Source organism: Podarcis filfolensis (assembly GCF_964270895.1).
Source record: "Podarcis filfolensis genome assembly, chromosome: 1".
NCBI lineage: Eukaryota > Metazoa > Chordata > Lepidosauria > Squamata > Lacertidae > Podarcis > Podarcis filfolensis.
Window position 1 is genome coordinate 23281542 of NC_139604.1, and position 13932 is coordinate 23295473.

Here is a 13932-nt window from a genome sequence, read left to right on the forward strand (position 1 = left end):
CACCTACCATACATTTTGGGCCCAGTTTGTCAGATACCTTTCTTGCACAGGCTGTCCTTGCAAAAAGCGAAGGTGGAAAATGCAGCTTAAATTTCAGCGAGGTTTGCACAGAAATTTCTGACAAATTGAGCCCAAAGTTGTTAGTGTTTTGAAATGTAAATTCTTTGTTTTTGTATTCACTTTGGGATAAACTTGGTATATTATGTCTTGGCCATGGAGCACTTTTTTAAAAATGTTAAAAAAAGAAGCAGCTTTCTTTTAAAATGTAAGTGTTCAATAAATACAGTTTTTACACGCAGGCATGCACAACTTTGTTTTCTGGTCAAATCTTTTCGGCTATATTTGATTCCTGTTAGGATGTTTTCATTTGGTAGTCACAGGGCTTGCTTGGAGGGGCTTCATTGTGTGTAAAGGTAATGCACAGCAAGGTGAGAGAAATCACACTCTTCTGTCCCTCCCAACCACAGAAGTAAAATAACACACATTTTTAAAAATTAACGAAGCAAGTAGCAACAAAAAAGTCCCAATGAAGATTGAGCATGCGCAATTGACTGCCAGTTTGGAAGAAAGAACAGAAGAAAACAGGGGAGAAGGTAGAATGGAGTATCCCACAGGAAGACATGGCTGGCTGGAACCAACAGGAACATACCCTTAAGGTGAGGATATGCAGCAAGAACTTCGCTGCAAGTCCAACTTGCATATAGCTATTTCACAGCTTGACTACTGCCAGAAACCTTGCTTATTATTGTCTGGATAGGCTTCCCACCATCATTATATAGCAGCTAAAATTCAGAGTGTTTCATTTCCTCCATTTTCTTCTCCAAATTCAATTATATTCTCTGCTCCATTCAGGGATCTCTCTCACGTGTCTCTTTCTGTCTGTCTATCTGTCTGACTGACTGACTGCCTTTCTGCATGCTTATAATAAATTGTTGGTGCTGTGATTAATATAAAGTACTGAGATCCACTGATACACTACATTATTGGCTTCTTCACTTCAGTATGAACCTGTGTGTGTTTCAGGCCTTCTGTTGTCTTTTCTTCACAGTCCGTACACAAGTTTCTAACATTCTTTTTTGTTTTTGTTTTGTTCTTCTGCACTATTTTTCCACTGATGTACGCATAAGATAAAGTTTGTTGGCGTTTACTATTTTCACAGACTCTTAAAAGGCATGGTGTCTTTGGCCTTTTTAAAAAAAATTAGTCCATTTTCTTGTACCAAATAAATAATAATAATAATAAAAATCACTAGCTTCTGGCTGATGGTTTGCAGGGCATGACATGGTAGCTCTGGTTCACCAGGGCTTGCTACTACTACTTGAGCTGCAGTGATCATCATGGACTTGTCAATTTTGTACAGATTCCGTATTGCATTTTGTGGAGCTGTGAAAAAGCAGCAGAGACCTGATTATAAAGCCTTAAACGGCCCAGGACCGCAATTCCTCAAGGAACGCCTCTTTCCCTATGAACCAACCCAGACCCTGATATCATCTTCTGAGGCCCTCCTTCATGTGCCCTAACCCTCCTCAAGAGGAATGGAGGGTGGCAACACGAGAACAGGGCCTTCTCTGCAGTGGCTCCCCATCTGTGGAGTGCTCTCCCCAGGGAAGTTCGCCTGGCACCTTTTGATGCTATGCAAAAACATTCCTTTTTAACCAGGCCTTTAATTGATTTGATTTGACATCCTATGCCCTTTTAAAATGTGGGGGTTTTTTGGGGGGGTGTTATTGGGTGGTTGTTTTTATTTTGATTATATATTTTGTGGTTTTATATTTTGATTGTGTTCTGCGAACCACCCTGAGACCTCCGGATATAGGATGGTGTATAAATTCAATAAACAGAATAAAATAGCCATAATCTGAAAGTCACAGGCCAGCTCCTATTACATGACATGGCATTTTGGAACAAGGCATGAGTAGGAAAGGAAAGATACCAAGATAAACTAGCATTTTTGGGGGGAGGTGGGGAATTAGAGGGCCTCAGCTTCACCCGGCTAATGCCTGTGCTAATAATGACACCATATTCAAATTTGGAATCAGGACAATTTTGCAGCTGAATCAAAATATGAAATGGTGCCCTATCTGTCTCATATTACCCATAGACTCTGACTCATGGAGAAGGAGTCTTGGACCTATTGGACACATTACCTCTGCCCCAGTGAATTATTAAATCCTAGTGGCACACAACCCACTTATTCCACATCCATCTCAAAACCCCAATAGACAGTCAACACCAGCTGAGATCCAAAGTACCGTATTTCCAAAGTTCAAGTAGCTGAAAGAGTAAAGGTAAAGGGACCTCTGACCGTTAACTCCAGTCACGGACGACTCTGGGGTTGCGGCGCTCATCTCGCTGTATTGGCCGAGGGAGCCGGCGTACAGCTTCCGGGTCATGTGGCCAGCATGATTAAGCCGCTTCTGGCGAACCAGAGCAGCGCACGAAACGCCGTTTACCTTCCCGCCGGAGCGGTACCTATTTATCTACTTGCACTTTGATGTGCTTTCGAACTGCTTGGCTGGCAGGAGCAGGGACTGAACAACAGTAGCTCACCCCGTCGCAGGGATTCGAACCGCCAACCTTCCTAGGCTCAGTGGTTTAGACCACAGCGCCACCCATGTCCCTAGCTGAAAGGGTATGGCAGGCTAAAAGGAATGGGGAAACGGGGGAAGATAGACAAAGTGAAAAAGCTCTGCCTGATATCCTGCAGAGCTGCTGCCAGTTAGTGTAGGTGCTACTAGGCCACATGGACAAATATTCTGCTCTGCTATAAGACAGCTTCCTGTGTTCCTAAATTTTCAAATTTGCTGGGGCACCTGAAAGCCAAATGGACACCCAAATCTCTGGCTTCTGGTGGCCCTCCCTGCCAAGGACCCTTTGAAAGCATCACCCATCCATCTTTATGTAGGTGGCAGATTTATGGATCAGTAGTACTTGGAAATGTAGTAAAAAAGTAGACTGGAAGATAAAGGATGAGACTTGGTACGGGGGACTTCTTTGTAGATAATCTGGTAATTCAAGTGAGTAAAAATAGCCGTTCTCTTCCTAGGAAAGGTCCAAGTGGGAGTGGGAGTGGTTTGTTCATTTGCGTTCCTGCATTTTGCTGTTGTGGATCTTTTTCTTTTGCATAGCTTTAAGTGGTGGCATCATTGCATAACGACTCACAGTTATTGCCAGGGGAGTTTAAGCAGCTGAGCCATCAGCTGAGGGGTGAATTTGAGGAAAATAGAAGCCTGAAGCTTGTAGGGTAGAAGCTGACAAAAGGGGACCCCACTCTCTTGCTACCTCTCCCTTCCCAGCCCTGCCATTTCATTGTACTTCAGGAATTAACACTACAATACAACTGAACATCCACACCTGTGAGGATCATTATCTATACTTCACATAGCATTTATACACTACTGCATTTAATTCTCTCTTCAGTACACCATAACACCTCCATTGGTGCATGGCTGGGACTGAAGAAGGCAAGAAGTGCTGACAGGCCTAGGCGTTTGGTTTCCGGGCCTCCTAATGAGTTGTGTTTTTTTTAAAGGTACAAATTAATGAAGTCATTTTAGGTTATAATATTTCGCTTGTAAACCACACTCCCCCCCCCCCCGGGCAATGCCTTCCACTTTTATGACCATTTTTACCTCAGCCTATTGACTTTGAGGCCTTATCCCTCTAGTGAAGCCGAGCCCTTTCTTTTTCTTCTTCTTTTATTGCTAATGTGCTACCTATGTGACCTGTTCTCTTGTCATTATAAATTAGGAATTGTGCCAAATGTATTCCAATAATGGATACTGCGCATCTCAGGAGATGTAGTTTTCGCTGGATGTAGCGAAGAGTGAATATAAGCAGGGAGAAATCTGACTTAAGATGGACAGCGGCTGAATGTGGTAAATGCAGGCATCCAAAAATAAAGAAAGCGCATACAAGGACCAGAAACATACTCTTGATGAGGTGCAGGTAGCATGCTTTATTTCAAATGAACAATACTATCTCGAGGAGGTTCAACAAAACAGCTAACCGAACAACTTACTACTACATAAAATAAAACTAATTCATTTTTTTTCTAAGTTCAGGGCAAGATGTGATGTTATAACAACAGCTTTAGCTTTTCTTAAACTGTGGTTCAAGTCTTAGTTGCCTGCAGTTGACAGTATCTAGCCAAAATCCTAATTGCTACCACACAATCACTGCATCCTAGGAACCTCCAAGAGTTGGTACTGTTTCTGCACTCGAGTACCCAAATGGCTTTTTTTTTTAACGGGATGGCCAGGTGATGTTACTTTACTGGAAAGCTATTTGGGTAGTCAGCGTGTCAGAAACAATACGATAGGTGCTGAACAAAATGCTGGCCGCTTGCACTTTGTTCAAGGTATTGCGAGTCAGTCATGAACAAAATATAGTTTTGACGTTGATCAGATGTAACATAAGATATTAAAGTGTGGCTTACAGGAGGGTATTTGCAAACCTCACCAATGCCTTATGTCTCTGATTCAAAATAAATTCGTGCACGTATAATGAAACCGTGCACAGCATCATCTCTTAGGTGTCGGTAAAATAAGTCATCAACAGGGAGCCTCTCTACCTGTTGAGGCATTCTTAGACATCAACATTTTGTTGAGGCACAAAAATTAGTTAAATGTTGAGCAGGGTATTCGTTCCCTAAGAAACTTTCTCCTACCAACGGTTTGTTCCAAAAGTTACATTTTAAAATGTCATAAAATAAATGGTACAAAGCTCCATAACCGTTATCTGCGGCTATATACAGTATGTACATGTCAAATGAAAAATTGTTTTAAAGTCAAATAATAATGACTATAAGTCATAGCGTCTATCCTTGGACTTTGTCTGGTTCAGGTAGGTACAAAAATATTTTTTTATATATATTTACAGATCAATTATTTCAGTCCATATGAATCACTTGCCAAAAGTCAAGTGCCAAAAAATAAAAAAAGATCAAGCTTTTAAATTGATCGAATGTTAATATTCACAGTGGCAGAGTCAGTGCCAAAATCATTTCCTAAATTCAGTGTATAAAGTCCCCCGTCGTCCTTTTGAACATCCATGATGATAAGAGTGGTTAAGTCTTCACTGGTTTCAACGTGGAATCTACCACCTTGACTAGAAATGCTTTTCCCTTTGCAGGACCATGTTATGTCAGGAGTAGGTTCACCAGTGAAGGCACAGGATATGGTGAGAACCTTTCCTTCCTCAATGGAGATATCGTTTGGAAGAGCTTCAATTTTGGGTGGTATTCCTTTGCAAAATGGGAGGGGAAAAAATCAAGTTAGTTCTTAGCGGAAACTGAAGTTCTACTATAATGACTAATTCTACATATCTAGGATATTGTGGTGTTTTTCTAACTCTACGTATAATAGTATTGCTCACCTCTCATACCAGATTTAATCATTCTACTAGAAGAACTCTCCAGTTGGGTCAGACTAGATTTCCCCATTATACTGCTGGTACTCATCTCTACAAAGGATTCTTGCATGGAGGACATGCTTTTGGCAGACATGCTTGCAAATTTCATCTCACTCATGCTGCTACTGCTGCTACTGCTGAACGAAGCTTCTTGTTTAGAAGCGGACATTTGAAATGACTGCGAAGAGAAACTTTCCTGCATGCTTGCATCACCACTTGTTCTCAACACTACCTCTTTTGGAGGTTCTTCAATTAGAGCTGTGGACAATAGCAAACATAGAACGGAAAAACCAATGACATCACGTTGACTGGTAAGCCATGTGACTTAAATATATTTACTTTATGGATGGAAAAAGAGACTGGCTTGCTGTTTAAGGAAAACAGAATTTCGTTGTAGTAATGTTCCTAATCATGGAGTAATAATAATAATAATAATAATAATAATTTCAAATTAATATGCATGATGTTGAGAAGCAACATGTAATCCCGTTGAAACTACTACTACTACTACTACTACTTTTTTTAAAAAAAGATACAGCCCCTTTGGATGGTGCTTTGTTTCCCCTTCTTATTTTACATAACTCGGCAGGTATTCTGCCATTAAAACTACTACACCACCATAAAAAAAACACACTGTTGTTTTCCTTAAACACAAGCACATACATACATCAACAGCAAAACATAGAGAAACCCGTTGGCTCCTGGTATCCAGATGATTTTAAAATGCAGCAAGTTTGTATCTGAGAAGTTTAATGAAACATAAGAAAAAAATTCAGAGAACTAACCCTTTGGGCATTAATTATTCTGATAGTTTATTAAATAGTGATCACTGGAACCAACGGGTTAATAGCAAGATGTTCAAAGCCTTCTGGTAACACTGAGCGGGTGAGAAACATATAAGTACATATATTTTAAATTCAGTATTTTGTAATTATAATGTATATTGCATTTTAGGTTCAGTAATGAAACTAACAGCTCGTTAAAGAATCAAAACAATCAACTGCTTTTGCCATATCGTGGAAGCCCTACTCATATTAAGACAAGACTTTAAAAAAACTTACGAAGGACGGTCAGAGATGCTGTTGCAGAACACTGCCCATGGAAGTTTTTCGCTTTGACTGTGTATTTTCCACTATCACTCACTAAAGCATTTTGGATTGCAAGAGAATAAACATTCTTGGAGCGATTTACTCGGATGTTGGATGAGAGAGCAATCTGATGATGAAAGAGATACTTTGTTAAGATCAAATTATACTCAGGGTTAAGAATGGATCATTTAATTTCAAGGCTGACATAAGCAATTACTTACTGGCTGGTTATCTTTAAACCAGTGGATTTCAGGGGAAGGATCTCCAGAAACTTCACAGGTAAGCAACACATCTTGTCCTTCGTTGATGTTTTGAGATTTCGGTTGTATGATAAAGGCTGGGGCATTTGATTGATCTTTTGAAAGACTCATTTCAAAGTGACATTTGATGATACCCTGTTCAGTCTTTCCTTCACAGGTAAGTATTCCTTCATCTTTCTGGGTCACTTTTTGGATAGTTAGAGTATGATCACTTCCAGATACACCATATCTATAATCTTCAGAGTTAGTTAGCTCTATTCCATTCAGTAACCATTTTACATTAGAAGCACCAGCAATACTGGCTTTAAGGGTAGATTTTTGACCTTCAGACACAGTCATTTTAGTGGTAGTAGATTTAACTTCTGTGTAAGATGTTTTAGCTTCATCAGACACAAGAGACTTTTTAACATATTCTTCTTCAACCACTGTCTTTTCTTGAGAAGTCATTGCAGATTTTTTCTGGGCAGATACTTCATGTATTTCAGACTCTTTCTGAACTGATTTTTGAGTTTTGCTTAAGCTTGACACCTGAGAATGAATACTTTTAAAAGCTTGGCCAACAAACTGAAAGTTGGTTTTGGAGGCGCCACCTTCCCCAACAATCTCACATGTATATTCACCTTGATCAGATTCCTTGAGGTTATGGATTTTAAGTTCATATGTTCCATCAGCTGCATAATGAAATTTGAAATGTTCGTCCTCTTTTAGTTTCTTGCCATCTTTGTACCAGGCTACTTCTCGGACACTCAAAACACTGCTTTCAACTGAACAGAAGAATTTTGCTTTGTCCCCAGAAGCTTCCACTTTCAGCTGTTGTTTTATTTTAGGGGGAACAGCAACAGGCAAGTCTGCTTTCTCTGATGGCGTTGTTTTACCTGCAGGTGTTGACTTGGCTTTAGAGTGTGCAGGAGATGGTTCGGGGGATTTTACTCGCTTGGGAGATTTTACTCTGTCTGGGGACTTCACATGAGGCTCAGGAGATTTGACCCTTGGAGGTGATGTAATTGCTTTTTCTGGGACCCTTTTCCTTTGTACAGTCAAACTAAAGTGGGCTTCCTGTCTTCCTTCAGAATTTTCTACCACAACAGTGTAACTTCCTTCATCTGAGGTCTGGACAGATGAAATTTCAAAGGTAGATTTATACTGCGTACGTGTTACTTGGAAGCGTCCGGAAGAAACAATAGCTTGACTTGCACGGATCCATGTTACAGTTGGTGTTGGTTCACCATCAATGTCGCAAGAAAATCTTGCAGTCTCCCCTTCAGAGACAGTGATTGACCGTGGCTTTGTTAATATTGTTGCAGGCAGAGTGGTTTTAAACTTCCGATGAACAGCTCTTTCTTCCAATGATTTTTCCTCTGAAGCGCTGACTCTCATTTCAGCGGAAGCATGGTGCTCGTACGATGATAGCGATTCTCTGGTTTCTGTCAGTTCTGATTTGCTTGCTCTTATCGAAGAACTTGCTTCTGTTTCAGAGACTTTCTTAAATGAGGAGATTGCATATGCTGCAGTCCTTGTCAAGTCTGGTACAATAGATCTTGGTACTTCCTCATCTCTTCGCTGGGAGGTATATGTAGTGTAGTCTCCTCCTGTAACATCTAATGTTGCATAGTCAGAACATTCTCCTTTATAATTTGTGCACACAGCACGGTATGTACCACTATCATCAATATGGCAATCAAGAATCTCCAAGGTTAATACGCCACTAGTATTAGTGAAATGAATCTTATGGCTTTCCTGAATTTCAACACCATTGTGATACCATTTCACTTCAGCAGTTGGTTTGGACTGGACATTCAAAATGAATCTGGTGTTGGTGTTACACGGTACACGATGTGAGCGCATTCTCAGAGTTATGCGTGGGGCATGATCCAGAGTGAAAGGTTCTTGAGTCAGAACTTCATATTTCCGTTCCATTGTTTTTTGGGTTTTCAAAGCAGCTTTCATGGATTCATACCTGGAAAATATATCAAATCTTGCTGTCCTTTCAAATCGTGAGAGAGATCTCTCACTAGACACTGGGCTTGGTGAGCGTGGCCGTGTTCTCTCTGGTGTGGGAGATCTTCTCTCTGTTTCTTCCACAGGGTGTGATCGGGGTCGAATTAATTCAGACACAGGACGCATTAATTCAATGTAAGTTGGAGAAAGAGAGCGCCTTCTTCCTAGTAATCTTGAGGGAGGAGAAAATTCCCGGTGAACGTGCCTCACCATTTCTATTTCTTCCTCTTCCTCTTCTGATCTGACCTCAGTTATTTCTCTCTCTCTCCTTCTTCTCAGTCGGCTCTTTTCTTCTTGTGACATATACTCAAGCTCACTCTTGTATTCAGCAAGCCGGCGGGTTGTTTTTACTGGTCGCAGCAGCTCTTCATCCTCTTTCTCGGACATTATTCTCTGTTTTTGTTTTGGTGGTCTATAAATTGCTCTGTCATGGCGTTGCCGGAGCTGTGCATAAGATGCCGCGGTATCCTCTTTAGAGGGTATGTGATAAGTGCCATACCTCAGCTCTCTTTGCCTAGATTCCTCTGTGGCAATATGAGCATCTGCTGCCGTGTAATGGAGAGAAGACAGTTCAAAGCGTGGAGGGCTTCTGCTTGGAGGTGATGCAGAAAAGCCCAGCTCCAGTTCTTCTTCAAGTCGCAGTCTTTCTTCTTCAGTTCTCTTCATGGCTAAATAATCATCAACTGGTAGCAGCAGTTCTTCATCTGACAGGTCACTAAGTGAGCGTCTTCTTGGTCGGTAATAAAATTCATAATCAGGAGATGGTGTACGCCGGCGTGCTGGCCTGACGGTCTCGAGATCATCTTGTGACAATTTGGGTATCCGCCACTTAGGTTTATACTGATCAGTAATGCGTGGCAGTGGCATCACATAGAACTGTTCCCATCTGGAAAGGCGAATGCGCTTTGGTCGCTTCTGAACAATTCTATCAAGTTTCCCTGGCATTTCATATTGGTCTCTCAGCTTCTTGTACCACTTCATGTCTGACATAGGCACAAACAGTTTGATGTTCTGATCTTCTTCCAGAGTAGCGGCTGCATGTCTGCGAGGCTCTGGGATCTCATAAGGCATCCGAAGTCTCTTTTCTTCTTTAATTTCTTCCTTTTTAAGTTCAAATTCACCTTTGACAGTCTTGGTGCTTACAGCTGGTTTATACAGGATAGCAGCTTGTCTGAGAGCTTCCTGTGCTACATCTGTCAGTGGGACAGATTCTGTTCTAGAAAGGATTTCTGCCATTCTCACTGTCTTGTCAATGCTCTTCTGTACATGCTTTTGCCGCTCTTCTTCACTCTTGTACTGACGCTTGATATATTTTGAGCGCTCTACCTTCAAGTAAGCCTGGCAACTTGTTGATCCAGCACTGTTTGTCGCAGTAACTCTGTAATAACCACTGTCTTCTGGTAAAGTATCCCTGATATGCAAAGCATAGTAATCCAACCCTTCATGTACAATTTCAATATTTGGACTAGCTGATAAGGGCTGTCCATCCTTTTCCCATTTTAGTGCTGGTTTTGGTATTCCAGATACTCTTATCTCAAAGCAGATACTCTGGCCTTCTTGGCATTCTGCATTTGCCAGTAGTCTTTTGAACATGGGTCTCATCGTGGTAGCCTCTGGAGGAGCATGCTGAACAACGGTTAACTTAGCTTTGCAGCTGTCCTCGCCGTATTTGTTGCGAGCCAGCACAGTATATTCAGCATCATCATCTTCATTGACATTATGGATGAGAAGCTGATAAAGACCCTTATCAGTTTCAAAGGTATACTTCCTGTCATCATCTCCTGGCTTGATCTTCTGGCCTGATCTGAACCACGTTACACGAGGTTCCGGGTGAACTGTTATTGTTACTCCAAACCTGACATTTTCACCAACATAGGCAGTACGGTTGTATAAAGGCAGCGTAAATTCTGGTGGCTTCTCCAAAAGTCTCAAGGTATCTACTCGGCGCTTCACTCTCCTGACAGTTCTGCGTCTGTAAAAGTCAGAAACTTCTCTCACACCTTTAACAAATAGTTCTGCGTAGGAACTGTCTTCACCATAGTCATTTGTAACTTTGCACCTGTAGGTACCGTCATCTGATTTAGCAATGTCTTTGACATACATTGTGGCCACTCCTTCATGGTAGCTGATCTCATGTTTTTCACTGTTCTCCAATTGTCTGACTCCAAAGTACCAGGTTACTTCTGTGGATGAATCATAGTTTTCAATCTTGCAGACATACTTGGCATGCCCACCTTCTTCTCCAACAGCATGCATTATCTGCCCAGTAATGGGTCCAATGTCAATTGATGCCACTTTAACTTTAGCAACTGTAACGGCCTTCTGAGATCTGACTGCACCACCCCATGCAACACGGGCCGCTGACACAACTGTGTTCCATTCCTTCTTCACCAGTGTTTGATAATAACGTCTGTGTCTCAGTGTTTTGATAACTTTGGTGCTTGTTTTCTCTGTCCTTTGCTTCAGCCAAGCATGTTCAAGGGCTTCAGTAGCAGTCATGCGAGCTCTCCTTTCTTTTACTAGCAGGCGGTCAACAAAGTCCAAGACCTCAATACTGATATCTTTGAAGGCTTCTTCATCAAAATTGTATTCAGCACTTATGATGTTTTCAATGGTTTGTTGGTTTGTTTCAGCAATGAAAGGATTCAGGCCGCTTAGAAGTACATACACTAGGGTTCCAAGTGACCACATATCCGTGGCTGTGTTGACCATATCATGCTGATGGACTTCAGGCGCATAATATTCAGGGGAAGTAAACTGGAGTCTGAAATTATCACCAGGTTTCAGCTGCCTTGCCTGACCAAATTCAATGATTTTAACTATAGAGCTTCTTCTTGTGAAATAGATGATGTTCTCTGGCCTGATATCAAAGTGCCCAATGCTATGACTGTGCAGGAATTCAAGTGCTTCACATACTTGACGTACATAGCTTATAATTTCTCTTTCGTTAAGTTCAAATGCAGGAGTATTAAGTCTTTCAAAGATGTCAACTCCAGATATGAACTCAGAGATCATGATAAGTTCTTCTAGGCTTTCAAATGATTCATGAAGCTGTAAGATATTTCTATGCCTAGCAATGTTGAGGATGGAAATTTCTTTCTTTACGAGCACTTGATCAGCACCTTTTACTTTGACAAACTTGGCCAGGTAAGTCTTCTTTGAAACTGTCTCAACACACCTGTGGGCAATTCCAAATTGTCCCCGCCCAAGTTCTTCAGCAATCATATATCTGTCATAGAGTTCTTTTGTATTAGAGTGAGCTGCTTTTGCTGTAGTGACTTCTCTGGCCTCATCAACTTCTTCATCATAATTGACTGTTCTGGTCTTATCTTCCTTTGTTATTACAGAATCTGTAGGTTCAGAAGGCTGGCTTTGTCCAAATTTATTCTCTGCTATAACGCGGAATACATAGCTTGTCTTGCCAAATAGGTTTATCACAGTGTATCGAGTGTCACGAGCCTGGCCAACACGAATCCATCTCTCAGCTGTGGTAGCGCGTTTCTCAACAGTATAGTGTGTGACTCGGCTTCCGCCATCATTTGCTGGAGCATTCCATGTCAGGTTGACCGAGTCCCTTGAAACCTCGCTTGCTTTCAGTCCTCTTGGGGGATCAGGAACATCAGCAACATCTAATTCAACTGTTTTCTGATCAATGCCAAATCTGTTTTTAGCACAGACAATGTAGAAGCCTGCATCTTTCCTGTCCACACCGTTAGGGAAAACAAGAGATGTGAATGACCGTGTCACGATAACTTGGTAGTGTCCATTAGTATCGATAAGATCTTGCCCTTTCTGCCATGTGATCACTGGATCAGGCTTGCCACTGAATGGGATTTTGATGCTGATGACTTCACCACGGAGAGCGTGAACGGCTCCCATGCCTTCAAGATTTTTAGGCAAGTGGATCTTAGCAGGAACTGCAGCAAAAAATGCAGAGGGAAGGGAAGAAACAAAATGAGTGTAAACTATTGCTTTAAAATAAACCGAAACACTGCTTTAAACAGAGACTGATTCAGAAGGTCTCAGGCATAGTGGCTAATATTTGCAACAAACCCTTTGTCATAAACTGAGACAGAGGGATGCAGGCAAAGGAAACCTGGACCCTACTCCAGCTGGACCCTCCACAGTTCCGTCTACCATCAACTCTGCCTTTGGAAAGGATTTCAAGAAAGAGGGGTGCAGGCAAAGTCCTTCATAGAGCCTGCTCTAGCTGAACTTTCTACCCTCACTGGTCTATCTACATTAAATGGTTAAATAGGAAGGATTCCAGGAGAGCAGGTGAAGACTACAGGGCCTTTCTCACAGGGCCTTTATACCAGAAACTATACTATGGGAAGGATGCTGATGACTTTTTAATATGTTAATATTGTTTATTGTGGAAGGATTTGTATCCTGAAAGGTGGAATGTAAATAATAGAAACAAACAAGACAGACAGACACTTCCCTTAGCTATACTCAGCCAGCTGAGCAACAATAGCTGTTCAGATTACAACATCAGGGGAACGTTAATCTAGTCATAGTGCTCCTTCCCAATAATGTTAGAAGCTCTTTACCAGACAAGTGCGTGCAAGAGCCTTTTATCATTTTATAGTCTGATAACATCTTCAACAAAATTGATCACCAGACCAATGCTGCTAGAGCACAGACATAGGTATAAATGTGAATGTCTTGTATTTAATATTTTTTTCATATACTGTTTATCCATATGTATCCTATTATACTTTCATTGTTCAAATGAAAATTCTGTCCATTATGATTAACAGAACAATCCTGACCCCCAAATCCACTGGCTGGACAGGGCTAAGTTTGGGTGGTCCTTCTTCTCCATCAGTAGGGGGACATGCCCAACATGGAGGCCCTTCTGATGCCCACAGAAAACTCTGTTGGTTTAGACTTGGCTGGTGGTGTTTTCACCAGCAGTAGCCGGGCTAAGCGCTAAGAGAGGGCATTTTGAGGGCAAATCAGAAACCGCATTGGGTCTGCTGGGGTACAAGCCCTTCATTCTTTTTGGAGGACCCTGGATCAGGCTCATCAACTATGCCAGTTTGGAGCTGGTGTAGTTATTTCCTCCCATTACCTTCGGGGGGGGGGATGTTCCAAAAGGGAACATGAGAACAAAAAAGGAGAAAAACATCTCTTCTTCTTTCCCTAGTCAGAGTGAGCCAGTAGAACAT

General features: G+C 41.6%; 1 protein-coding gene across 50 annotated transcripts in view; it reads right to left on the reverse strand.

Moving 5' to 3' along the window:
- Positions 1-3938: 3938 nt before the first annotated feature.
- TTN (titin) overlaps positions 3939-13932 on the reverse strand; it is a 285454-nt gene continuing 275460 nt past the window's right edge. For 49 of the 50 annotated variants that reach the window (XM_083625041.1, XM_083625017.1, XM_083625016.1 and 46 more), the window contains 4 exons: positions 6722-12675; positions 6474-6627; positions 5377-5670; positions 3939-5245 (listed from right to left, as the gene is read on the reverse strand). In XM_083625041.1, coding sequence (XP_083481167.1) covers positions 4953-5245; positions 5377-5670; positions 6474-6627; positions 6722-12675 — 6695 coding nt within the window. In that variant the 3' untranslated portion in view covers positions 3939-4952. The remainder of the gene's footprint in view (positions 5246-5376; positions 5671-6473; positions 6628-6721; positions 12676-13932) is intronic. The other variant, XM_083625001.1, reaches the window with a different exon arrangement.